The 27,972-nt window shown below is 45.8% G+C and overlaps 1 protein-coding gene across 1 annotated transcript in view; it reads left to right on the forward strand.

Moving 5' to 3' along the window:
* The first annotated feature begins 18,877 nt into the window (after positions 1-18,877).
* The window catches only part of FNDC1 (fibronectin type III domain containing 1), a 62,535-nt gene continuing 53,440 nt past the window's right edge, over positions 18,878-27,972 (forward strand). The window contains exon 1 of the mRNA XM_040060268.2: positions 18,878-18,953. Within this exon, the coding sequence (XP_039916202.2) occupies positions 18,878-18,953 (76 nt within the window). The remainder of the gene's footprint in view (positions 18,954-27,972) is intronic.

Below are 27,972 nucleotides of genomic sequence, written 5' to 3' on the forward strand. Positions count from 1 at the left end.
AGGTCATGTTGTGACCATGTACTCACAGTAAATACTGGGACTGTTGATCGTTTTGAAACCCTCAAATTAATATGAGTGCACCATGCTCAACAGCTGAGTGATCCACATCAAAATGTGTGCTCTCCCTAGGGGGTTGCTCCTGGGGTGGTGTGGATGTGTGACTTTCACTCTCCACATCTCCTCCCGGACAGGCTCCCTGGCAGCTTACTCACAGCATTGTCCACAAAATCAGACTCCTTACTTGATGTGCAACAAGCCAATAGTTACACGCTCGAAACAGGTGCCTTACTTTAATTGATAGAAGGTATGTCCTGCCTAGGAGGTGGAGATCAACTCTGAAAGGGGCATGTCTTATTAAAAACATTACAGTATTGTAAGTAACCATCATCTGTCTTACTTGAAGGGTGGCCAGTTTAGGACTAGGCAGTCTCATAAAAACCAGTTATTCATTGTATTCTAGTGCATATGATCCTGAATGGAGAAGAATCCATATCACCATCATCTCATTCCACAGGAGTGCAAATCCTGTTGGATGCTATCAAAGGCAGGAAATAGGATAAAATCCTTTCCCTCCCTGTGAATCAGTCCAGTGGCAATGTCCTGCACTGTAGCTGTGACACTGCAGCTGATTTCTTTTCAGCTAGTGGGATTGAAATTTTGTTTTGTACCCTCATGGAATGCATCTGAACATTTCCATGCATGTCTATGTAGAGGAGTTGCATATTTGGAAAGGAAATTTAACATGAAAATTATGTCAGCAGCTAAATTTATTTTTTTTTTTGTGTTTTGCGAACTAATTGTTTTGATACAGCGCAGTAAGCAATTAAAGCTCATTGTCTGTAATATTTTGTTTCCAACTTCATATGATTGTTGTGCATCTGCATAAGTGAAAAGAATACTGAGTTCCTAAATGCAGACTTTTGTTAAGTGTATACTTAATTTTCTGTGACAATCGACACAAAATAATAATCATAACCCAGTAGAACGACTGTCTTGCAAAAAGCATATGAAATTGAAAGTGAGATGCTATGGAAGCTGTTATAAAAAAATGGAGGACAGTTATAAAAAAATGGGGGACATAAGTAGCTTGGGAATTAAGGTAAAGCTTCTCTGCATGGGAGTTGGTTGTTTCTCCATGTTCTGACCTCATCACTCCTGCTGCACCTGAAATCTACTCAGAGTCACAGGGCAGCCAGTTATTGCTCACCTCGCTGTGACCTGTGCAGTCAAAAGCTGCCTTTTTGGTGCAACAGAAAGCAGCTCTTACAGAAGCACACACAGCTGAGGCCAGTGCTGATGTTGGGAAATTCAGCTTTCTCTCCCCTCCTGCCAGTCTTTACCTTTTTGTTTGAATATTGTCTGCTCCTGGGTGTTTTCATTTCCAAACTGCTGGGAACATGAGTCTCCATAGACCAAAGTACTTAGAAGTAGACCTGGTTAGAAGCTTTTTAGATGGAAATCAGAGGGAGATTTGTGTCCATTTATTTAGGACTCCTGTAGTCTTAGCAGAATGTGACAGCAGTCCCAGCAACAGAAAATCACAATGACTCTGGCACTCTCCTGAGAAATGAGAAATGCAGGGTAGGGCCTGCTTTCCTAGATTCCAACAAGAATCTTAATGGGAATCTGATAGAAAAAGGGATCATGTTGCAGAAGTCTCAGTGGTCTGGTAGCAGTGTCAGTGCTGCTCAGGCTCTGCAGAGCCCCGGCTGGAAGCACCAGGTGTCCTGTCAGTGTAGCCTGGTGTGCCTTTGGGGTGTGTATGCACAGAGGGCTGGGAGCCAGGGTACTGGGAGCTGGAACCTTGGGGCTAGTATATGGGATTTGGTGCTCAGAGAAACAAACAGTGACAGAGACAGACCAGAAAGAATAAGAAAAGCATTGACTGAAACAAGATTCTTTATTTGAGTGCAGTACAAAGAAATGGGAGTTACTTTGCTTTGAATGAAGGTATCAAAACTAAAAAATGAAGCAGATAAAATACATTTGTGTAGTTCTAGGAATCCTTGGATATCAAAGCAGTGAAAAATGATGGCTATTATGCTGCAGCACTCAGAAAAATATTTACATATCTTTAAACTAATGTACTGCTGCCTTGATTTATGCTATATCACTGGTAACTTAGTTTCCAGCAGTAAAAGATACTACCACTAAAAATGCTGTCTTAAACTATCAGTCTTTTAGCCAGTGATTTATGTTTAAAATGCTTTGGTACAGAAGTAACACTCTGTGCCAAACCAGCTCTCCAAAAGCCCAGCAAAATCAGTCAGTCTCTTTTTTCTTCTCCCAAAATAAAGAATTTTGTCCATTTTTTAAATTACATTGACCTTTGGTTATGTATAGTAATACTGTAAATAGTATCAGTTCACAATCGAGTAGCATGAACTCATTGTATTACAGCCATGAGAAAGTATTGTTTAAAGAAAAAACCACATTGTTCCACTGTCATCCTGCAGTGCCAAACACAATGGCTGCTCAGGACTGGGCTTTTTCAATTACCGCACTGTTTTTCAGCTGGAATCAGGACAGGTCATCTGTTTTCCTATTAAATTTAGAGGATTTTCATTTTCAGAGGTACCAAAGCAGATTGACACAGTGATTTGCAGCAGAGTCAATAGCCCCGTTTACTGATTTAGGGATTCTCTTTTAATAAACAAAGCATTAATTACACAGGTATTGCTGTGAACCAAGCCCATTTTTTTTGTCCAAAGGAAGCACATTTCTTGCCTATAAAAATCTTTACATAAGAATATGTTTTTATAATGGACTTGAGTAGCTGCTGTGCAAGTTACTAAAATCATGTGTCTTCCTGCTTACACTTTGTACACCACAAAAATAACCTTAAAACGAATAAACAAGCAGTAAAATGTAGCACCATTTAGGTAAAATGTAAAAAAGGTAGGTGTTTCCTAGCGCTGTGCTGGGACACCTTGCTTCCTTTGGTGGGGAGGAAGATAAAGGTGTTAGTAATGTGTTGGCTTCCCTCTCTTGCAAGTGTTCAAAGAAAATCAACAGATACTTTCACAGGTACATTTGGGTGAAAATGTGGTCTTTTTTTGCATTCATAATCTTCTCCCAGACTGTAGTGAATAAAGACTGTATAAGACTTCTGGTCTTCTACAAGTTACGGGTTCGGCTGCTTTTTCAAGGCAAAGTCAGTGAGTGTCTCCTAAGATCATGTTGAAAAGGAACATCTTTATTAAAGTGTTTGTGCAGTATGTATTCATGTGTCGTGATCTGCAACCAGCCTCTCCAGAACAGCGTTTCCAGTGGCTGCAGTTAATGCTGCTGAGCTGTCCTTTTCGCTTGATCTGGAAGTGATGAGCTTTAGCCACAGCATAAGCTCCAAGCTCCTCCCTGTGGCACCACAAATTTTATCGTTCAAGGAACACGCTTTGCTTTGAGGGATTCATAAGTGAGAAGAGCTCTGAACTTTGAGAAAGCACTTGAGCCTATGCTGGATCGATTTGGATACAGCTCATCCTCCTGAGCAGACCTCTGCCCCAGGGCAGGTAAGCCCAGGGGTTTGCTTGTGTAGCTGGGTCTAGCTTAAGTTCTTTTGAGTTGAGGTGAAGTGACAGACTGGGGAAGCATGAGTGAAGGAGGATGTCGCACATCATTATTTAATTGTATTTTCTTTTTAAATAGTAAAGTCTTGTAGACCTGAAAGCCTTAATTTGATTTCCTCTGCCATGATTGTATCCACTGGATTTGTATTTAGTTTCCCCACAAAAGTGAGAATAAAACCAGGTCACTCATCTTTCACAGCCCTTGTCCTGTTATAAATATTCTAAATAGTGCACTTTGTGTTCAGCTATATATAAGAGAAAAGTAATTTACTGGCCCTACATAAGACACCTGATCATCACTACCTGCTGCCTTCTCCCAGTAAAAGGGGAGCAGTTCTTGGGCTGAGAGATGGCAGTCATCCTGTGTGAAGAGAAATGTGTTTCATTTGATCTTTTCTTTTGCTGTGTGAGGATAGCACAGGTGGCAATGCATTTTATGTTCAGTTTCACAGCATCTTCTCTTGACAGCAGAGGATGTGGAACTTTGAAAGTCAGATTACAGGCAGAAGTAACATGTAATGATCCAAGCCATGGTCTTCCTAAGCAAGATATGGCCAGCTGTTTCTATTTGTGCTGAAAGATCTTCATGCCTCATTCCATATGGAAAGTAGACTTGGCTATTATTAGAGCATTTTCTGTTAAGAGAGGAATTTTCAGTTGCTCTCCAATAGGACTAATAGATGAAAGCATTACGATATTCTTATAATCCTTATTCTTGGTATTGGTGAGTGACTTTAAAATTTCTGAAACTACATTGCTAGGTGACTTTACAATAAGAGAAAATCCAACTGGCTTTTCCTTCCAATCTCTTTCACTGGGGTTATTTGGAAACATTTTTCTTCTCTAGTTCCATCAGGACTCGAACAGTGTCTTGTTGAGTTTGAGCTGCTGGGTATTAAAGACTTTGAAAAATTGTGCCCAAAGGAGCTGAAACTCTCCTCCATCTTTATTTATGGCCATACAAAAATTACAGATTGTGTTTCTGTAGCTTGCCTTAGTTCAGAGACACTTCACAGTGGCTAACAGTAGTTGCTGTAGTTTAAATGGGAAAAAAATATACTGATGTGATTTTGGCTTGATGTGGTATCTCTGGATCAGGTGTTAAAAATCTGTGCCTGAGGTTCTTCAGTAAATTTAAGAGATTTCATAAATGGATGCTTTGTCCTCTTGGTTAGCACAGGTTCGTAAGAAGCCTCTTTTCAGAGGGTGCTTTTCAACTGTTTCTTCCTGTTCCTCCACAACTTCCTAGAATCCTCCCACGATTCAGCCTGTGGTTATGATTGGAGTAGTTTTTGTTTGTGTGTGCTCAATGCCACTACTGAGAGGAGAGAGAAAACTGCTTAAAACACAAAGTTAATTTTATAGCATGACAGTTTATATCAAGTGAAGAAAATGGAATCCAATATGATAGAACTGCTTGATGCTTTTTAAAAAAATACTGTAATGCCTTTTAAAACTGTTTTTCTACACTTTGTTGAAAATCAGTGGATTCACCTAAAGAATCAGGCATTTTTCTATTTTAATAGTGTTGTCTTGAAAACTCTAGTTTTTACTTGACTCGGAGCGTTGTCTCTCCCTGCGCTTTAGTCATTCACCAGAAGGTGGGGCTTAAGGTATTGACAGTGAACTAGAACTGGAGGAATTTCACAAAATCCTTTGGATTGGAGACTTTGAAACGTGTATTCTCTCCTCCCTGTTTTGCATAGGAAATCCTGGATCAGCATGACAGCCCCTCAGGCCATAGCACCTCACACTCAGGAATCTTAGTGGTCCCAGACTGTCTGGTACCAGCACATTCTAATTAAGCCAAAATATCATCACCTAAGACACATCAAAGAACAGAATCATTGTACCAAAAATGAGAATCATTGAGCCCCTGGAGATGCTAGTGATGTTCTATGGGATTACTGGGAAACTAATGAATGGGAGAGAGAGGAGCGTTTGCCTCATGTTTCTACCCCAGTCTGAGCAGGCACCACTGTTACAGAATGATAAAACAGTTTGGGTTGGAAGGGTCCTTAGAGACCACCCAGTTCCAGCTCCCATGCCATTGGCAGGGACATCTTCCACTAGACCAGGCTGCTCTAAGCCGTGTCCAACCTGGCCTTGACCTGTCTCCCCATGGGCCAGAAGCTGGTCAGCTTGATTCTTGTATGGGGGTTTGCAGTGCTGGGCTCCATGCACCTCTTGGCAATCTTTGGCTCATGCGAGCTCTCGGGGAAGATTCTCTCTGGCACCCAAACCACTGCTGCCTTGATGTGGAGTTAACTTGGAGCTAACTTGTCAGCTGCAATCACTGCACTGCAGTAGCAGGAAGCCTTTTGGACAGCAGGGACCCAAACCCCACAGTGCCTCGGGGATGAGTGTCTCAGATGTTGAACCTGAATCAGTTCTCTGTGAGGCTGTGACAGAGCAGCAGGGGTGTCTGCAGTGACATGTGTTACCAGGATGCTGCACACCAATGGGCTGCATGGAAGGGAGCATTCTCATGGATTTTTGCTTATATGCTCAAGTTGATTAAGTCTAGTCTGGATCATGCTAGGCCATGTTTAGTAGATAACTGGAAGCTGGATAGATTTGTCTAGCTGGTTTATGGATGTACTCAGGATTAAGACTTCATACTGAGCAATACTTGACTAAAGAACATAGCATCTCCCTTAGCTTTCCTCAGCTCTAGTTTGGGAGGAAGGATAGATGCCTCCTCTGCAGGATGCAGGACGTGTTTGACTCAGAGCAGCCCTTGTTCAAGCTCTTTTATAGATCATAAAGATACAGTTTGGGTCCAGTTCTCTTTGGTGGAAGTCTGTGTAGATCTTTTTGCTGCATGATGTGGATGGAATGAGATTTTGATCCCTTGTCCTTATGTGAGCTTCCTACTGAAACTGTTTGATCAGAGTGGCTGCCCTCTGTAGTGGCAACTCATGTCACTGCACCAGTAATGTCTTTTTTGGGTGAAACCAAAGTTTCAGCTAGATCCTGTCTTTGTCACTGTCCTGTCTTTGGGAATGGCCAACTAGGGACGAGGGTAAGAATAGAGCAAATGTAAAGCAATTGTTAACTACAGTACTTCTCTGATCAGCAGTGATTTCCAGCTGCTGGATTCATTGAATTAGAGATGATGCCTTTATGTTCAATTGCCCTTTTAGAGACTTGGAACAATTCTAGTGGGCAGTTTTCCTAGGCCCTATTTGTCCTAAGGCTGAATTCTCACCACCTCAACTGAGAAGATGTAATGGAGCCATTGGAAATCACTTCAGTGTTGAATGCGATGTAAGATTCCCTTGGTTAGCCATTTAAGTGCTGACAACACTGATCAGTGAAGATTCAGTTCCTTCAGTTTTACACCATTCCAATGAATGGTGCAAAACCATTTGCTCAAGATAGCAAAACCCAAGACGGGTGGCAAAATTTTGACCTATTGAACCAGAATGAGTGGTTCAGTGTCCTCATGAAAAAGAAATGAAATAATGTTCTGCTTATTTTATTTCAAAACATTAGCTTTATCTCTATTTCAATTACATGTCCTTTTTGAACAGTGAAGATAAGTTCTGATGTGTATTAAAACATTCATCTCTTTCCTATTCTGAAAAACAATCAATAGGCTCAAAGCACTATTGGCACCTAGCAGAAGCTAACCACAACTAAGCGAGGTTAACAAGGCAAACCCACTTGCTCAGGAAGCTTTTGAGACAAATCTGAAACACAGTGTTCCTGTCTGACAATAAAGAATAAATTAAGTGTTTTTCTTAGCTCTTAAAATGCATTTAAATGCCAGCATTCTCATGGGGAAAATTGGTTTCCGAAAAGAATTTTCATCAAAATTATCTTTGTACCCACTTCTTTAGAAAAAGAGTTGATTGTCATTTATTTTCATAATCACTGTGCCAAGTATTCTAAGTATGAGGAAATTCTGAATTCTGCATCTGACTTGCAGCAGCAGATTTGCTCCAGACAGCCTCATCTCCCAGAAAATTGATGGCTGTTCCCCTTGCAGTGTGGCTTGGATGGAATGCAGCCACCCGTCTTAGCCCTTACTCTGAGGCACGCCTGCCACAGACCTTGTTCATTCTGGTGCTGCCACAGTCCAACAGGGGTGGAGGTCTGGTTCTTCTGGGTTTCATGTAGCAGGAGAAAAGAGAAATACAGGCAGAGAAAGGAAAGATATACAAGAGCAAGGCACCAGAGACTGCTGAGAAATGACCATGATATGGTGAGGGGTTTTGAAAGTCCTGTGGAGGTAATCTAGATTACCTGAAGTATAGATGCAAAGGAAATTAGTTAAATTTAACATCTGTCTTTCTGCACAGATGTTCATGTTCAAAGTGAAGATGACCTGGTTGATGCCATTAAGCCAGTTTCATTTCACAATTTTCATGAGTTCCACTGGATTTTTTTTGAGTTGTTCATGGTAGAGAGATCATGGTACTGTTCTCTTTTCCAAGCTGGGGCTGGAAGAAGGCAGAACAGAAGGAAGAGGAACCATTCTTCTTAGGGTCAGAAATGAGAGAATTGAATACCTTGTTAAAGATATGAGGCTTGAGCAGAGATCAGCCCTTCAGAGCAATTTGTCACTTGCAGAAAACCTACACAGGAGAAAGCAAGGCAACATAAAAGGCTGAAGAATGGCAGGGGCTGAGAATGGTCACCTAGGGAAGGTCTGAAAGGTAAAAAGAGAAGCCTTTGATGAGGTATAGCCAGTGGGTGCTAGGAGGCAAGAGGACAAAAATAGAGTTAAGAAAATGTTTGGGAGCAATGCTCTGAAGGGAGTGGGTGTAAGAGAGGACAAAACTGGAAAGGAGAAGGGCTGTGAAAGGATAAGAAATGAAAGATTTTGGAGAGGCTGAGGAAGGTAGGAAAGCTGAGACATAGAAACAGTCATATGCAGAGGATGCTGTAAGTGAAAGATGATATCCAGGAAAAGGTGGAGGGGACTTAGAGGAATCTGGTATTGACCAGTCAAACAGAGGGCAGTGCTAAAGCAGATACCAGCATCACAGCCAAGCAGAGCAGTGAGGGAGTAGCCCATGGCAAAGGTGAGATCCATTCCTGTGGATTAATTTCTGTATGAAATGTAGACCATAGCTGTGGGACAAATCAATGAAAGAAAGATGCCAGGTAATCAGATGGGCACCCGTGTGGAGGTGAGAGTTAGTGAGGGTGTGGTTAAAAGGTAATTGTGAGGGAAAGGTGATGACATCCAAGTTGTGACCTCCAAGAGAAGTCATCCAAGAGTTATCAGGGCACAGCAGTGTCAGGATGGGTCATATAGAGAAGTGGTAATGATGGGAAGAGGGTGAGAAAGAGCAGAATGAAGAAACGGTGAGATGTGATTTGAGGGTAAGGAGCAAAAGTTTATAAAAAGGGAGGAAATATGATTAGGCAAAGGAAGACTGAGGGAAGACAAAACAGTAGTGCTGGAGAGGACAGGGACGCAGGTGCAGTTGGAAAACACCTTTTGAAAATGATATTTGGACTCCAAGGTTCTTACAATTCTGAACAGAGGGGGAGGAAGATGCAGGTCCCTGTGACTCAGAGGTGACTCTGGCAGTCACAGTGTGCTCAAACCACTACTAGTTCTTCCTGTGACAGGCTGAGTTCCATCTCAATTTGTGGTACCTGCATCCCAACAGTCCATAATCCACAGTCCCGTGCCGCATGTTTCATATAAAAGTACCTTGTCACTGAAGTAGAGAGAGAACTTCATCAATACAAAACTTAATGATAGAACACCATAAATGACACAAATACCCCAGAAGAGCTTTGCCCTGTGCTGTGTTTCCAAACTGGTGCTTCAAGTATGCAGAGTTCATGCGTTGAAAAAACTTTCTTCTGAGTCAACAGCAAGAGAGCTGAGTCCCTCACAGCATGGCAGTGTCATATTCAGCAGATTATCCTCCGTGCCTGGGACACTGGCACAGCTGGCCTGTGTTGGTAGTGTCTTCCAGCCCCATTGAGCAGCCCCAAGTGTGCCCAGGGGCAGTTCTGCCCCATGAGCTGCCCCCGTGAGGTCAGCCAGGCAACACTGTGCCACTCTGGGGGCATCCATCTCAGGAAAACCTTCAGGCAACAAGTCCTAAGAGCCAAACACCAACAGCGACTGCTGCTGAGCTCAGGAGCAGGGGCAGCCAGCTCTTGTAGGGTGGCAGCCAGGGCTGCGCACGGATCTGGCCTTCCTCATGGCCCTGGTGACAGAAGACCATTCATAAAGAAATTAGGCACAACCCTTCAATGTGCTGAGGATCTGCTTGTGCAATGGCAGCATTGTTTCCAGTCACCAGGCTGACATGAAGATTCAGGCAATGGAGCTGCTCAGCAGGAGGACCCTTTCTGAAGAAGAGGAAGCAAAAACATCTCAGTGCTGCTGGAGACTTGCTCGGAGCATGTGAGGAACCTGTGGGGCTTTGGCTAATTCCTGTATGCAAAATGAGCAGGAGGAAGATGCCTTGGCCAGGATTCCCCTTGAAAGACAGCCTTAAATAGCCTGCTCTGTGTGTGGACCAGAGTATTTAATAGGTCAGAATGATACTTTATGTTCATCAAGCAGCATTTTGTAAAGCTCTTTGAGAAACCCTGACTTGAAAATATATATAACATTGGGGGGGAATGGTGAATAATATTTTGGGGATGATTTCTTGACCTCAGAAAGTTCATTTATACTTCTTTTCTATTTAACTAATGAAAAGTCATGTCTCTCCCATACTTTTTCAATTATCTGTTTAAGATCTGCAACCACAAATAACTCCAAATATTTTAAATCTACGCAAGTCACCCTAAAGGTTGAAAATCCTTTATCTTTCTTCCAAATGTATGTAGATACACCCACAGTTAATTTCACGTCTTAAATACCACAGATGCAAGGTCACCTAACTCTGCAGATCACCATCTGCACTTTACCATGTTTTTAGGGTACTGTTACTGGGGGATAACGTGACCTCAGCAATGTGACTGACAGTAAATTCATAGGGTCGTGCTGTGTAGCAACTGGAAGAATTAGTCTTGACTAGTGAGATGCCTGTCTGCCTTGTAGCTGTCAAAATCAAACACTAGTTTGAAATTCATCGCACTGGGTGTCTGCCAGAAAATGCAGTGCAATGCAGTTTATTTGAATTCCAAAGATCCTGAGTAGGGCTGAAGTTGGAGTAAACAATATCCCTAAAAAAACACTGTGAGAGCAAAGCAGTTGGAGTCATTAAGGAAACAATAAGCCTAAGCCGTTGATCAATCCTTGTTCTTTTCTTGCCAAATAGAGCCATAACAATAGCCTTCTCTTTTAAGAGAAGGATCTCAGAGACCAAATTTCTTCTACTGCTGTAAAATTAGAGTTGTCGTCTCACTCCTGAGTTTCCAGGAACATGAGATTTATGGAGGTGCCCATCAGAAATGGGCTGTCACTTGCTCCCAGTGGTGGGGCAAGGGGAGTGTTAGGGCAAACAAGCTTGGACAACTTTGTAAATCAGTGGAGTTTATACGGGCCCGGCAGACATTTATTAGTTGGGAGATGAATCCTCCAAGGCTCTCAAATTCACAAAGCACATCCTCTCACAATCTGTGACTGTTGAGCTTGGTGAGAGCTCATTCCTCACAGGACCAGAGCTCCCCATCTCTGTCTCCTTTCCCATGCCAGTCATCCTCCCTGGGCCAGCAGCACATGAGTGTCCCTGCAATCACTGCTCTGCTGCTGGCCATGGTCTCATCAAAGAGGAGCAGTAAGGGTAGCCCCTCCTGGACTATGTCCTGAATGCTCCCAGTTTCTGTCAGAGTTAAGGAGAGGAAGGTGAAAACAGGGGTCTAGAAGTCCTAAACTCTCCATCACGTAGACAGGCTGTGCTGCCAGGCCTGTCCATGCAACTCAGATGGCCTTTACCCTGTGGAATTTTCACAAAAAAAAAAAAGTTTCTTTTGGCAAAATGGCAAAAGTCAGGGTTTTGTGTAGAGCTTCAAACACAGCAAATCTCTACTGGAAGCTTTTTTTTTTTTTTTTCTTTTCCTATGTCTCAAAGTTACCACCATCTGCAGTGTGGGGACACAAGGACCATGCAGGATGTTTAGAATCACTCCATGTGCCTTTCCAGTTCAGTGCTCTTCCACTGTGGAGGATTCAGTACAGAGGGATGAGGCTTTTTTCCTGTTTTAGAAGCAGCCACAACCATGTTTAATTTGGAAGAACCCATGGTAAGAGTGGCCAAACTGACACACCTTTTATTAGACTGCTGCTTGCCATGATGAAGCTTTCAGGACTCATCACTTCATCGTGCTGACTGAGCTTTAGCAGCTGAAATGGCCTGGAACGTGGACAGACAGTGTTGCATCTCTGATGGCGCCCATCATCAAAGCCTGTGTCAATCAGTCTCTCTCCTGACAGTTCCCAGAGTGTGAACATTGATGTCCAGGCATCACAGTGGCAGAGATTCCATACCACTGGGGATTGCATGCTTCAGGCAGTCAACAGCACCCAGGTTTGACATGCTTCAGGGCTTTCTTCATTTACCCACCTTGCTTCTCATTAGGTTGTCATTTCCAAAGCTGGACTTGGGTTTTTGACACCAGGCAGGAACACAGGGAACTTGTTCTTGAGGCTTTAAATACAAATTAGGCAAAGACTTTCATAAGTAGCACTTAGATTCTGCTATTTTAATGCTGACTAGTTGCAGTGTTGAAAGGTGTTTGGCAAGGCAGCAATGGCTGAGTTGTACCAACTCAGTCTCACCAAGAGATGAGGAACAGGGGATCACGACATGGCATTATTACATTCACTGTTCTGACAAAACCGCATGGTAGAATAATACAGCCATTTCTATATGCATAAACACTCAAAGGAAAATATTAATTTGCTCCAGAAGCTGAAGCAGTTTAATGGAGAGGAGCAGCTCTCCATTACTACCACCATCTACTGTGGTATGTGAAAAGGAGTGGGAGGATTATAGGTGTGGCTTCTGTGAGAAGCTGCTAGAAGCTTCCCCATGTCTGATAGAGCCAATGCTAGCCAGCTCAAAAACAGATCTGCCAGTGGTCGAGGTTGAACCCATGAGTGACAGTGGCAGCACTTCTAGGATGACATATTTAAGAAGGGGAAAAAATTGCACAACAGCAACTTCAGCCAGAGAAATGAGAATATACAAGAGAAACAGCTGTGCAGGCACTGTGAAGGAGCAGAAAGAGAAGGTACCAAGTACTCAAGCAGAGATTCCCCTGAAGCCCCTGGTGAAGACCATGGTGAGGCTGCTGTCCCACTGCAGTACATGCAGGTCCATGATGGAGCAGAGATCCAGTAGCAGACCATGAAGGACCACATGCCAGAGAAAAATGCTTTGATGGAGGCTGTGACCCCTTGGGAAGCATGCCCTGGAGCAGGCTCCTGGAAGAAACTGTGAACCTATGGGGAGGGAGAGAAGCTCATACTGGAGCAGGTTTGCTGGCAGGACCTGTGACCCAGAACCCTGGAGCAGGACTGTATCCTGTGGAGGGGACCCATGCTGGGCCAATTCATGCAGCCTGTGGGAAGAGCTCACATTGGAGAAGTTAATGGAAAACTGTTTCCTGGGGGAGAGACCCCACACTGGAACAGAGGAGGAGTTGAGGAGTCCTCCTCTTAAAGAGGAAGGAGCAGGAGAGATAATGTGCTGAACTGACCACAACTTCATTCCGTGTGCTGCAGGGGCGGGGAGGAGGTAGAGAAAATTTGAGTAAAGTAAGCTGCTGAAGAAGAGAGTAGTAGGGGGAAGGTGGTTTTGTTTTATTTCTCATTTTATTTGATTTGTAATAAATAAATGAATTTTCCCAAGTCAAGCCTGTTTGCCCATGAGTGTAATTGTTGAGTCACCTCTCCCTACTCTCATCTCAACCAACGAGCCTTTTGCTATATTTTTTTCTCCCTTGTCCAGCTGAGGTGGGGAGTGATAGAGTGGCTCTGGTGGGCACCTGGCATCCAGGACGAGCTGCTAAAATGGAGCTCAACAGAAGTAGTGTTGGGCATTTCGTCCAAAAAGTCAGAGAATTATTTAGTTTAGAAAAAACCCCTAAGACAGATTTCAGCCAAAGCCAGAAACACTGACATTGCTATAGAAGAATGGCATGGAAAATACATGTTTTCAGACATAACACAAGAAACAAGACATGCCAGCTCTACAGCTGCCTAAAAAACTTCAGTTACTCCTTGTTTGTTTGCAGCATTCTTTAATGACATAATTGCCTCTTCTTTAGTTTTTGTTTAAATGAGTCTACCAGATGGGCATACAAGAATGCTGATTCCACTGACATTCATCTGGCAATTTCATTTAACTTAAGCAGCTTTTCATTTTCTTCTGGCAGTTTTGTTGTTGTTGTGGTTTTTTTTTGGTTTTTTTTTTTTCTTTTTTTAGATTTTTTTGGGGGGGAATTTCTACCTAGAAGCTGGATTGGTAAATACCCCACATATCTTTAAAAACACATGCCTGAACCATTTTGTTATTAAAAAAACCCCAGATTTGTTTGTTTGTTTGTTTAAGTGGGAGGGTTACTGAAACATACACATGTAAATAATTAACAGATACATTAAAGAAACTGTTTCTAGGCAAGCAAACCAGAACAAAAGGCAAAATTCAGCAAATAAATTATTGGTGACTTGTGATTTGCCCATAACAAGTATACCTTCTATGCTGTCTTATTTTTTAAAAATGAGCATTTATTAGCTACATGATGCAGCTATTTGTGCTTTTACCAACCTATAGGCCACACTGAAATAGGGTGACCCACAAGGAGAAGGAGTGGTTACCAGGTGCACATAGTCTTACACTGCTGGAAAGTATTTCCAGGCTCTCTTCTCTCCATTAGGGGCCTTCAACAGAATTATACACTTCAACTCAAAAGAATGACATGATTAACATGCTTAAAACTGTTTTTGTTTATTTTGGAGTAAAATGGACACTTAGGCATATGCATTTAAATATTCCTTGCATTTTGTGCAGGTTTAGTGTTAAACAGATGCAAAACATTTACAAGACAAGGGTCTTAGATTGTTTAAACAAAATTGTATGGAACAGTGGTTGCCATTGGAGTAAGTGGTCAGAAACTTTCTTGGCAGTGTTTAATGTGGCGTTCCTCCTTTCTTGTGCATGAATAAAGTAAATGTCACTGGAATTTAGTAAAAGCTGCTATGTTTTCACTTGGGTCTGAAGCTGTTGTTGCAGATTAGTATAGAATTATACAAGACACTCCACAGCAGATTTGGCTTTAGATGTTTGGTGCTGAACCCTGCCTGTATTGTAGCCCATGCAGCCATGCAGATGGCTGATGCTGGGCTGAATTCTGCTTGCTTGTATCCAAGTGAGCCGCAGCCAGTACTGTAGAGAATTACAGAGGAGAGAAACTCCCTGTACAGAGAGCCCTTGAAATTGCTTATAAGTATCTGGAAAATTTGGCTCACTAAGAGTCTTCCTTTATACATCTCTGTCTGCCTGTGTCTTCCATTTGTAAACCTGTTCTTACTGTTGGGAGGACCATTTCTATCTCACAGCCTTCAGCTGCCTTTCCTTTGCATCAATGACAAACATCCTAGAAGTCAAGAGTCAGTAAGTTTGTTCACCAAATGCAAAAAGCTGTTTCATTAGCTTCATTAGTTATAAATAAAAGAGCTCCACAGAGAATAAAAGGAGGTGAGGCAAGAAGCTGTGCTTGCCTATGCCAGCTGAAGACCTGTTGCAGCAGCCCTCTCACTAGAAGGTAGAAATGAGCTGAGACACAGATTTCTTGTTTATCGCAGCATGAAAAGGGTCCTGGTTTATTCCTCTTTACAGCTCGGCCATCCTGACTCCAACTATTCAGTGGCTCTGGCTGCAGCAAGTTCCTGCTGTAGGTTTCCCTTGCAGCCTCTGACTGCTGGTTCTTTCCTGCTAAACTGTGACTGCATGTATTGGTTTGCAGGCTCTGACTGCAGGCTTCTACCCAGCTAGACTGTGACTGCAGGTTACAACAACAGACTCTAACTGCAGACCCAGACTGACCTCACAGCAGGCATTCTGTCCCCAGGATCCTTCGTCTTCTTGACGATTCTCCCTTCTTCAAGGTTCCTCTTCCTTCATGAGCCTCACCAGCTAATCCACTCTCATTTGTCACACTTATCTTTACTGGTTATAGCTGTGACTCCTCAGGGGCTATATTGGATAATTAACACAGCTGTTACTTATCAGGGGCAAGGTCACCTGTGTTCCCTTCTCCTACAAAGACCTCTTTCAATGAGTTTTCTAGAAATCCAGAAAACAAACTGCTGGTGCATTGCACCTTCTCTGCCAGCATATAGTGATTATTTGTCTGGCCTCATATGGCTTCAGGAGGAGCATTTGCCTAAACAAGACAGAAGGAATTAGCAATCCCAAATACCCCTTGTCTTGATTTAAACTATAATTTAATCTTAAATGTTACACAAATATCAACTGGGGTAATTACAGAAAATTCTTTTCCTGCAAAGAAACAAATTTCATATTGCCATAGGAACAAGTCTATACTCATTGCAGTATGGCATCTTGGTTGTTTCCTGAATAATCCATATTCTCAATGGAATTCTGTCTTATAAATGAAAAACCTCCAAGACTGCACAGCCCATACAGGTGAGCATGGTGGGTAGTTTCATCTAGACAGATGGCTGCACCCCTGCATGTTCAACCTTCTGTCTCTTCTGGATGCACTTGCACAAAGCAAGCACTGAAGAAAGAACTGAGGAAAATAACACCCCTTCCAGATTTATGTACTCTGCAAAGATTCATTCCTTCCAATATACCTGTATACCATTTTGCCTCCAGTTAGTAAGGGCCATGGTTTTTCCCTTTTCAGAACTGTGATTTAAAAAGCAGTGAGTGAGCTTGAGCCTGCTGAGTAACATCAGCTTCCATGGGGGATCCCTCTGCCACCCATCACCAGCTGGGGTGTCAGAGGGGCTGTGTGGGTGCTGGAGGAGCATGCTGATGCTGTTCCTCCTGCCTTGCCAGGTACCATTTTGTCTTAGGGCAAGTTCAGACATCCTTGTCAGGGAGTACTGCCACAGTCACATTGTTCCACAAATTACATCCACTGCAATTCCCAAATGCCCACCATGTACAATGATACCTTCCTCACACAGAACAGCTCTTGCTGCAGATAACGGGCAGGATTTGGATTTCTGTGATGCTGAGATCACTGATTCTAATAGATATTCTTTACCTGGGTTTACTTGCTAAAACCTTTGACCCAAATATCCAGATCTTTCAGTGTGCTTGATTTTGGTTGGTGTGGGTTTTTGTTGTTGCTGTTGTTGTTTTTTCTCTAGCTATCATGCTTTGCTAGTGAAGTGCACTTTCTCTCAGAAACAGCTGGTGTCCCATGTGAGAATTGCATGTCTCTAACCAGTCAGTGTTCAAGTTAGTCCTTGATTCATAATCCAGAAAAGGCCTCTCAAAGCTGCACTTTGGCATTCCAGTCCTCACTATAGGACTGATGCTATTGCACTGCAAACCACATCCTCGAGAATGCCACTTAGGAAGGAGAGAACAAAAGCTGAAAAGGGATAATGAACAAGTGATGCTCAAGCAGGAAGGGCACCCTTCAGAGCAATGGGGGGTACAGTGACCACTGAGTCCTGGTGTGATGCAAAGCCAGGAGACTGCAACAGACAGCAGTCTACTAAAAATGTGGTATTGCAGATGTGCCTTAACTCGAGCTTCCTGAAACCCTGTCATCTAGAAACTCCTTCTGTTTGGTATGCTGCTTTGTTTTTAAAAGCCTCTCCCAGGCTGTAGCAGTCAAGTTCTAGGAGGAAATATTCCAGGAATGGTGAAAGACAGCCTTCTGGAGATGCCCACAACTCAGGACTCCCTTTGCTTGTCCCAGTGTAGCTTCCTGCTTCAATTGTGGACTATAGTCCCACCTTGTGCATGGCTGCTTCAGTCTCAGCTTGCTCCCAGGCTTCCTTACAAAAGTGATCACCTTGCAATGAAACAAAACTCAGGTGTAGTTCTGCAGGAGACTGCCCCACACATAGTACTGATGAGCAGCTGCCAGCTTTGTCTCCCTATATCCCCCAGAACTCTCCAACACCATCTCACTGTAACATCACCTGGTGTGTAGCCTACAGTGTTCTGCTGGGAACCCACATTCAGCTCATCAGTTAACACTGCACCTCATTTTGGATGCTGCAAACGATGAAAATGCACATATGTAACACGCAGGGCACGAAAGATACTGTGTATTCACTGATACCAGTGAGGACATGGGCAGTGTGCTCCTGTGGGCTGTGGGACCCTGAGCAGCTTGGCCAGGAGGGCCAGAGTGGTGAGCAGGGCCAGAGTCCCAGAAGCAGGTACATCAAGCCGCAGAGATGTAGGCGGGACTTTGGAGCCACTCGGTGCCAGTCCTCCGTGCACTCAGCCATGGAGCTGTGCGGCAGCATGCCAAAGCCGATGTCTGGGCAGAAGAGGTGTGGAGCCAGATTCCTGTGCAAAGCCTGCCCCTGATATTCGCCTTCCTTTGATTTGTGCTTTTGTTTGTTTCATCTGTTTGTTTCTTTGTTTTCCCCCCAAAAATATGGTGTTTATTTTTCCCAGTATCTTCTCCCTTCATAGCAGACAAGAACCTTTGTGCCCAATTTAGTTTTGTTTTGGTTTTATCTTTGCTTAGTTTCCACAGCAGGGGACCCATTATTAATTGTTGCAGAAATATCCTTAAATTATGCAACAATGCAGCAAAAAGTAGATTGGGGATAGGGGTTGGAGTGTTGTGGGAAGAGTCGGACTGCGAAGTGCCCTGTAGTTCCAACAGTGCAACTCTCCAGTGCAAGGCTTCTGAAGCAAGATACGGGGTGGAACTTCAGAAAGAACAAAAGATGATGAGAAGAAGGAAAGACAACCCAGTACAGAAAGTTCTGCATAGTGACCCCTGTGCCCACGCAGGACTGAACACCCACCCCACCTGGGAGGACACGGTGCCACCAGGGAAGAAGACAGAAGGCAGCACGAAGGTGCGCGTAACACGCGCGGGCCAGCTGAAATTCCCCCGGTGCGGGGGGGGGCAGCCTCGGAGCTCGTGGTCTCCTTGGGGAGACGTTTCCCGAAAGAGCCAGGTGCTCGCACTCCGAGGCGGGGGATGCCGCGGGCGCCGGGGCGGGCGGGCCGGGGCCGCGGGGGGGCGGAGGGCCGGCTCCCGCCTCCGCGGGGCCGCCCCGCTGCAGTGTCCCGGCAGCCCGGGAGGAGGAGACGGCGGGGCGCGCAGGCAGCAGCGGGGCAGCCCCGCCGAGACGATCGCCGGGCGGGCGGCAGCTCCGCGCCCCGCCGCTCCCGCCGCCCGCGCCCCGCGCCCCCGGCCCCATGGCGGGGCCCGCCGCCCCCTGGGCCGCCCTGCTGCCGCTGCTGCTGGCCGCCTTGCTGCCCGCCGCGCTGCCAGGTACGCGGGAGCTGCCGTCCCACGCGTGTCGCTGCCCGGCGGGGACGTGCCGCGGGGCTCGGGGGGGGACGCGGTGCTCGGGGATGCCCGGCGGCGCCGCTCTCCGCTCTCCGGCCCCGCCCGGCACGGGGACAGGCGCCGCGGGGTATGGCGGGGACACCCGGCCGAGCCGGCCGCTCCCCTGCCCCGGCGGAGGCACCTGCCGCCGCCCCTGTGTGTGCGCGACCCTCGGCCGCTGCCCCCCGAGCGGGGAGGGGAGCTGCAAAGCCGGGCGAGCCTCGGCACCCGCGGGTCACCCGGCTCTCGGGGAGCGGCCGCGACCCTCCGTGGGTTAGCCCGCTGCGTTTCGGGCGGCTCAGGAGCGCAGGGCTGCAGCCCGCAAGGACGCTCGTGGCCAGACGTGAGCAGATGGCACCGCAGGGTGACAGCCTCCCGCTTGCCTTCAGCCCGTGCGTGCCTTTTCCCCCCTGGAACCGCGCGCTGGTTCCATCGTCCCGTCCGGGCTCTGCTGAGGAGCCCCGCTCGCCTGGTTAGCGGCACTGACACCGGGCAGCCCAGCGCTGCATCTCCGCGGGAAGCCGGGAGAGAGCCCTCTTTTCATCGTTCCCACCGCCGGAGTCCCGTGGATCGAGCCCTCTGTCGGCCTGGGCGAGGCTGGCGCTGCTGTCAGAGCTCCCCCGGCCCGCAGGCTCAGGTTTAAGCTGCTCTGGAGGTGGCGTTGTGGGGACAGTGGCAGATCTGCCCCGTCCTTTCCCTCGTGGAAGCAGCGTGCGATCACTGCAGCCCCCGCGGCACTTTTTGCGCCACAGGCGATGCTGAACCGAATCTCGTCAGCTTGTGGCCACAAGGTCTGCCCCAGAGCACGGATAAAGACAGGGTATAGACACACGTACCGGAGGCATTTCAGATTGTGTCTCTTGGGGTTACGGTAGTCAGAGCAGCACAGGGACACTTGTCCCCGGGCTCTGGATGTGGTGGCTGTCCCATCTCCAGCCCCGTGCTGTAGTCGCAGAGGAGCCGGCGGAGGACGATCGCATCCTCCCCAACCCTTCCTGCAGCTCTGGGCTGTGCGGCAGAGCCCGGGACTTCATGTCACCCGCGGCTCCTGGTGAGTTTTAGCGTGCAGCTAAACAACCGGAATGATCTGCTTGACCTGGAACTGTCGTCTCACTGCAACTTGCTGTGCCCGTCCAGGTTAAACTCGGGATCACACTCCTGGAAGCGGTTTTACAGTAGTGCTCCCTTGTGGCAGTGGTAAACGGAGCGGGAGCTGGACCTCTGGGGCTGCCTGCCGGCGAGTGAGAGGACGAGGGAAGGGAGCAGGGGAGTTTGTGTTCTGCTAGTGAGGCAAATCGTGAGAAATGTCATAGCCTCCGAGGAAAAGTGCTAGCCGTCGAGTGCATGCAGACTCTTGCTTCCTTGACTGTGCAATGTCTAAAGTGATTCTTGGAGACTGTGACACTTCACTAAAAATTTTGTGTGTAATATCCATATAGTCTTTCCTTGTTTGCAGTCCCACACCAATGTACTGTGAAAATTAGGCCAATTTCTGAACAAACCCAAATGTGTTGGCATAGTGCTGCACAGAGCTCTGCGTGCTTCCCAGCTATGGAACTCTGGAGCACACCAAAACCTGCTGGAGTAGGAATGCTGCGCTGTTAACCCCAGAGTGGCTGGACAGGACTGAATGTGGTCTGCCTGTGTGCTCCCTGTCCTTGTTGGCGTGCTGGCTACATTGAGTGGGCACCACATTCCTTCTCCGGTCTAGGGAGTAGTTTATAAGCTGCTAAACACAGGCTGTGCCCCCGAGCAAGTGCAGTCTCAGGCAGGAGGGCTGGTGTGTTCTGGAGTTCTTTCTCAGGGTGTAAAAGCCGCTGCTGAGCATTTTTGCTGCCCTTGGTCCTGCTTTCTCACACTCTAGCTGTGTTTGAAATGGTCCTGCTGACCACCTTTACTGCATGTGCTCTGTCTCGGGGACCTGTCCCAAACTCACTGTGGATTTTGGAGCCGTTGTCTAAGTACCTTGTCTGTGAGAAAGGGAGGCTGCCTTGGCTCAGCAGACAGGCTCCAATGAAGTGAAAGAGCCCTTCAAATTTTGTCTGTGGAAAGAAAAGAAAGATTTTTTTTTCCCCAGTAAGGGTTTGGCATTGGGCTGGTGCTGTCATTGACTGTGTTCTGTTTATCAAAATAGAAAGTCAGTGTGTGGCCTGTGCCCAGGATTGTTGTGGCAGTCCTTGGGCCAAGAAAGCCTAAGAGAAGGGTGTTGTGCTGGAGCCAACTCAAGGGACAGATCTTATTTGTGTATTGCCAGTAGAGATTTGTTGCTTGCTGCCAGATCCCATGTGTGGAAGAATGGATACCCACCCACTCACCTTATTCGCTTAGACAAACAGTATTCAAGCACCAACTGTGGCCAACGGGAGAAATTTGGGGGAAACATTAAGAAGAGGCTATGGTCAGAGCAAGAGCCTTTCTGACAGCAGCACTAACTCTCATTTTCCTTACTTGTCTAGACTGTCTGACATAAACAGGGAAAGCAGAAGGGTCTCCAAAGGAATTTTCCACTTCATTTAGCTCTAAGGAATGTATCTTCTCAGTTATTTAGGACAGTGCTGTAATAGTTTTAACGGTATAGCTCTGTACCAGCCTCTGGGTGTGTCAGATGTATGAAGGCTCCTGTGCTGTCCAAGTCTGTGATTCCAGCTCTTCAGATAGCACATGATTTTGGCTCACTGTGTGGTTAAGAAGATACTTTCAGAAGCTGATCTATACAGAAAGAAATTAGAGGGGGGGCTGAGTAGATGATGCAGCAAGACAAAGGCACGCCAGCAGGGGGCATGGGATCTTGTGTCTATGATCAGTGTGTTGAGTGAGTGTTCAATTGCCCAAAAATATAGCTCAGACACATGCAGTGATCATATTTCCCATGCTGGACACATTTCCCACACTGAAATGTGACTTGTAAGTTCTCAAGATAACTGAAGTTGGACTTTATATCTGCTAGATGTTGTGTGCAGATGTCTGCAGGTGGGCTGTTGTCCTCACATGAAGGAAGCACAGCAGTATTTCCACCAGGCTCAGTTCTGGTGCATGTCTAGGACCCTGGTGTCTCTAGCTGGGTGTTAGGTAACACATCTCTGTCTGTCACTGAGGAAGTGCTCAGGAGTGTGGCCAAGTTGGCATTGGGATGTGCTGGCACCGGGCATTAGGTCTCTTACATTTACGCTGTTGCAGCTCAAGTATAATCAGGACTGGAACCTCTTCCTAACCAGTGACCTCTAGAGTGAACCTGTGTTTAGTAGTCTGGGTGTGATCCCAAATATGCAAAAACTGCAGCCAAATCAACACTTTTTTTTTTTTCCCCCCTCTTAGTTTTGAAGTGTCAGGATCTGCTTATCTTGTTTAACTTGAGTTATCTATTTTCATAAATTAGTATCCCTTTACTCCCCCCCTTGCCTGCCTGAGCGAACCATAGCTAGGCGCATGTATCATGGGAACATTTGCCTTTTGTCATGCTTCCTGCTGGGAAAGAGGAGGGGGCATGGATGATAGGCATGTCTCCCACAGACTGCTAATGCACTAAGCGGGAGAAGTGGTCGCTTCTCCAGAGGAAATGGTGTGGACAATGATGTGCCTTCCTCTTGGGAAGCTCCATGCTGCTATTTTCTCCTCCAAGCTGCAGGTGTACCACTCTTCTGTGCAGCCTTGAGAGGGTTCTCCCAGCCCTGCAGACTCTGTACTGATCCTTCAGTCAGGTGCCAGCAATCCCTGTTGTTGTTTTCTAGCCCTGAAATTGCCGTGTGTCATTTTTCTTTTACAGCTCCCTAAAGCAGCAACATTTTCACTGGTGTGCTGCACGGTGGGATTGTTTTTATTCCTTTGAATGCACGTGACATTTAATTCACTTGGAACTATGAGTGTTTTCATTATTCCCCAAGATGAGAAAGATGGCTTCACCTCTGCAGCCATTGCTCCTGCCCAGCACAAGAGGAAGGGATGCACTGCTGGGTTGTGAGGCAGTGAAATCCAGAGCAGAGCAGCAAATACTGAAGCTGTGGAGATCCTTTCCCTCTGTCTCATGAGAAGCCCAAGTATTTTCTTCCATGTGGGTTGAGAACTTGCATTTTGGCTATGTTTGCACTAACATCATAGCCCCTGAGGAGTGCTATGGCTTACATTTTCAGGTCAGTAGAGGAGTGATGGGTGTCTTGAAGAAATGTGAGGTTGTCTGAAAGATCCTTTGCTGTGCATGACCCAATAGAAAGCCTTTGAAATCATGTTTGCATTTTCATATATGTGTTTGCTATACAGCTGCTTATTCTGCTGCCCTGTTGGCTGCAAAACCTACGGTCTGTGTTGAATGTTCACAAACTGTCGTGCCAAAATAAGCACTGCCAAGATCAAGACAGTGGCTTAAATTGCACAAGACTTAACGAAAACTGAGAAGATCTTCTGCTTTGCTGTCTGTTCTCTGAGTCTCGGGACACACGTTTCTTAACTTTCCTCCACACCCTGGATGCCTAGGGATTTAGAGGAGAGGTGTGGTTTGGTCCTGCATCTACACTGCTTGCCTCTTACCAAAGAGGTGTTTAGATCAGCAGGATATTGCACTGCCCTTGTACCTGGCTACATTGACTCTGGACACTCTGATCCCAGCTCTCACATTTATTCTTACTTGAGGCAGCAGCTTTTGCCTGCAGCACCTCTGTAGTTGGATTCATTTCTTCTGGGGGATGTACTAGCACCTGGAAAGTGTCTGCTTTCCCTGGTTCCTCTTTAAACTTGAGACAAGCTTGTAATGAAAAATAACTTTTTCCACAGTGTACCACATGGTTGAGTGCTTAACTGCTATACCAGTAGCAGAGTTAACAAGAGCAACATCAAACAGTGGTCTTGATTTGCCTGGAGATGAGAGGTTGTGCTGGTAGCTCATGTGCTTCTGGTCCCCAGCAAGACCTGTGCAGGCTGCTGAGCTCCCTCTGCCTCCTCTCTGCTGGATGGGACCTGGTACCCACCTCTCTCCAGCCTCTTGTACTGTATCCTGCCCTCCTAAGGCACATGGCTTCTGGGTCATGTAGCTCTGGAAATGGCAAATTCTCCTCCCCAGTCCTCTGGAACTGCTGCCTGGGATGTCATATAAGGTCTTTTCTCCTACTCAGAGTTTCTGCAAATGTGTGTTTAGACTTCAGCATGTTTTGTACTGTTCACAGCACTTTCAGGGTGGTTAAAATCTCTCTGGGTTAAATTGTACCTTTCTCAAGCAGCAGTTACTGTACCTCACTCTCATTGAACTTGTAACCTCTGGCCCACTGTTAGCTCTTCATAAATGACACCTGTGCAGTGGGACACAGCAGCTTTTCCCACGTGCCAGGCTGGGTTGTGTACCCTGGCTGTGTCACATCTCTGTGCTGTGGTGAGAGCTGAGCACTCTTCAGTGCCTCCAAAATCAGTCTGCATGTGTCTCCATTTTTTTTTGCATTTGGCAGGTCTGTATTTAAAGCGAATAGTCTTAAGGGGTGGAGAAGCAAGGAAAAGTGGAAGAAAGATCCAAGACATGTAGAAATTGTGTGCTCTAAACAGAGCTCTTCCTAAACAAAGAGAAATTGTTAGTTACATCAAATGTAACACTGAAATCCAGTGGTAAGGAAGGCAGTCCAAGCTTCTCCCCATCCTGGAAGAACACAGGAAAAGTACATCCAAATTTAACGATGTACACATTAAAAAGTGCTCTGGAGAAGTGTGCATTTTAAATCACTCCTCTTCAGTGAGTAACTCAGTCATCAAATCAGCTCTTCATTAAACAGTAAATTGCTCTTTGAGGACTGTGGAGTGTGTTCATATTTCACAGTTCCAGTGCAGCTATTCCACTATTACATAGTTATTAAGTGCTCTTGGGCATCCTGCAATGGTCCAGGTTCCAGCAAATCTTTCCGACTGTTATATTCTTCCTGCGCTAAACTGATTGTTTTTCCACTGGAGGAGTTGGTTGTTCTTAGTATGTACACTTTCTGTAAAATGAGAGGCCACTCTTCAAATGGTTATTTGTCATGTTTACTGTAGTGTTGAATGCAATATTTTGGCTGAAACTTCTTTTTGGGGAAAAGCGAAGGACTGCTGGAATGTTAGTGTTTCGTTGTCTCTAAAAAAAGGAGACAGAAATAAGAGAAATTGAATAGTCAAAGTAATTTGTTTTGGTATTCTGTTATGAAGTGCTTAATCCCTTCTTTCAGAGTGATGTCCTTGGAAGGATATACAGAAGGGTTTAGCTGGCATCAGGGAAAAACTACTGAGAGTGCCTTAAAATTCCCACAACAGAAAGCAGCCAATATAACTGGCAAAACATGCTGCCATGGCTGGAAGTTTGTGGTACCAGAGACCAGCCCAAGCCCTGCCACCTGCCTGGTCAGCCCTCTGAGAGCCCCTGGATGCTCCTGCTTCTGAGAGAGGGAGTAGCATGTAGTTCCCAATCTTAGCACCCCTCCCACAGCCTGAGAAGTAGCCAGGCTTCATGCTGTCAGCCTCAGGAAGACAGTGTTTAATTTTGCCTTTGCTGCTGAGGTATTGGGGAAGGTCTGGGAGCAGTGCAGGACGAAGGCTACAGCCAGATACATGGATTTAGGTGCTGTAAGTCCTGCTGGGCAGTGTCTTGCTTCATGTGGAAGCACCTAACAGCGTCAGAGTCTGCCCCTGCACGAGTAACAGAGCTGCACTTTCACACAGCCTGCCATGTCTTTCCCTTTCATCCCTTTCGAAGCCATGCCGAGTTTGGTGACATAATTGTGTGGTCTTTAGCAAGGGCTGCGTGCAGAGGGCCCTCAGCTCACGTGCCAAGAGGCTGCAGCAGTGTGAAGCCAGCATCGATGCGGTGACTTGGCCGAGGGCTCGCTGCGCTTTGCAGGACCGGGTGCTCTGGGTTACGTGTTTGCAGCCGCGCCGTCTGCAGCGGCTGAGCTTCGTGACAGCCTCTGCCCCAGCTGTGCCATTGGTTTGATGTCCCCCAAAGCAGAGGTGCTATCAACAGTTTAAAACCAAATGGCAGCGATGCAAATGCTCCATTTGGCTTTGGTGGTGTGAGACTTCAGGATGATTTCAGGTTGCATGTATTTTTAATGTACGTATTTGATAAGTGTCTAAGATTGTGTTACTGGGGAGGTGGGTTGGGGATCCCAAGGCCTGGTTTCATTCAAAAGTCTAAGACAAAGTTTGAAAGTGACATCTCACCTTTCCTGAGCTCCGCTGGTCCTGTTTTAAAAATGAGTTGGGTGTTTTTTCCATGCTGCAGGCTGAAGAACTGCCCAAGCTAAGACGTTACTCTTTTCTACTTGAAATTTTCCAAACAAGAAGTAATGACTGATGTCTTGTGAATTGCCCAGTTGCCCAAAGCTGAATGTATGCAGAAGCAAAATTGCTGTCTTTACAAAGAAACAGAGCCAAAAGAATATGAAATTAACTAGAAAAGCTCTTCTGCGATGGCATAGCAACAGTATTGGAAACCTAGAAAGTCTAAACCTTAAACAGCAATATTAGCAAGCCAAATTTCTGTGTTAGATGTGTACAGTGATGCATTATTTTGTTTGCAGTGTGGTGATGGCTCTGCCAGGGCTCTGAGTTCCTTTTCTTCACTCTTAATGGCTACTGTAATTCAAACCGTTCCTCCAAGAGCCTGAGCTTAAACTGGAGTCAGGAGACTGAATGCTCAGTGGGCACTGTACATGTTTTCATGAAAGCCCTTCCCAATCAGATCAGAGCTGCTGGGTTTCAGTTGCTGAGCACAAATTTATTGCCACAAGGTGTCTCAGATCATATGTGCTCATCTGCCCTCCCAGCAAGTCAGCTCCCAGTGCAGGATGCGCCATGCCTCTTGGAAGCGCTGGTTGCTGAGGGCCAGACACCTCTGCAAACACACTTTCTATCCTCTGCAAAAGCAGCTGTTTAAGTTACCCTCAGGGAGGGGTGATGAGTGGCAGAAGACATTGTGGGATTCCGGTTTTGTTTGGTATCACATCGTGCAGGTCGGGCAGGAAACCTGCAGCTGATGATGTGACACGGGAATGGGAATGAGTGTGAAATCTTGGAGGGTTGAAAACAGATTTCAAACCACTGCTCAAGTGAAATTAAAAGAGAAGTGGCTTTGAACTGGCTTCAGTCTTTCCTCATAGTGGTGACGAGCCAGTGGTCCCGTGTTATGCTGGCACAGGCAGCGTGGTGTGGTGGGCACAGCTGTGCCTGCACAGTGGGAGCGTGTCTGGGAGAGGATGATGTCCACACTCCCACTGGGAGTGGAGGGAAGAAACCATGTGTGTGTCAACAGAGGGAAGGGAGAAGGAAATAAAAGCAAAAACAAGATTTTTTTTCCTAACACCAATAGGGAGAGAGGAAGGATTAAGCCCGTGGAGGGGGCTGAAGTGAGAGCTCAGATGGACCTCGGGATTTGGTGGGTGTAAGCATCAGAGTATCTGATGAGTCAGTATGGATGCTTCTGGAAGAGGGTGGTGTGTTTGAAGACAGGAGGAATTATTTTTAGCACATGCCTACCATTCTACCTGTTGCTTTCCTTTGGGAGAAGCAAGGTTTTTCGCAGGACTGGATCCTTACAGAACAAGCTGCTAGTAATTGTAGTAAGGGTGGCAGAAACAGACCCTATGAATCCAAACATAAGAGCCTTATAAAATTAGACATAGTTTGCAAGATTTTTTGCAATGTGAAATGAACCACTTGGCTTTTTCAGCAGTTAGCCTTTTACAAATACATTTTTTTCTCTGCTTGTGCTGTATAAATATATTTTTAAAACCCCCAAACTTTTCTTATGCTTGCAAGTAGTCCCTATAAAAACTGAGAAGGCAAATAGTGAAACTTCAAAATGTCTGTAGGAGCTTTTGAGTAATTTGGGGCCCCTTTGTATGGGAGGAAATCACTGTGTTTCGGGAAGCTTTGCAGCTTCAGCAAAATGTTGAAGGGTAGCAGATGGCCAACCCACAAAATGGTAGCAAGTTACTTAAGCTACTTGAAAAATAGTATT

The sequence above is a fragment of the Hirundo rustica genome, chromosome 3, assembly GCF_015227805.2.
Source record: "Hirundo rustica isolate bHirRus1 chromosome 3, bHirRus1.pri.v3, whole genome shotgun sequence".
NCBI lineage: Eukaryota > Metazoa > Chordata > Aves > Passeriformes > Hirundinidae > Hirundo > Hirundo rustica.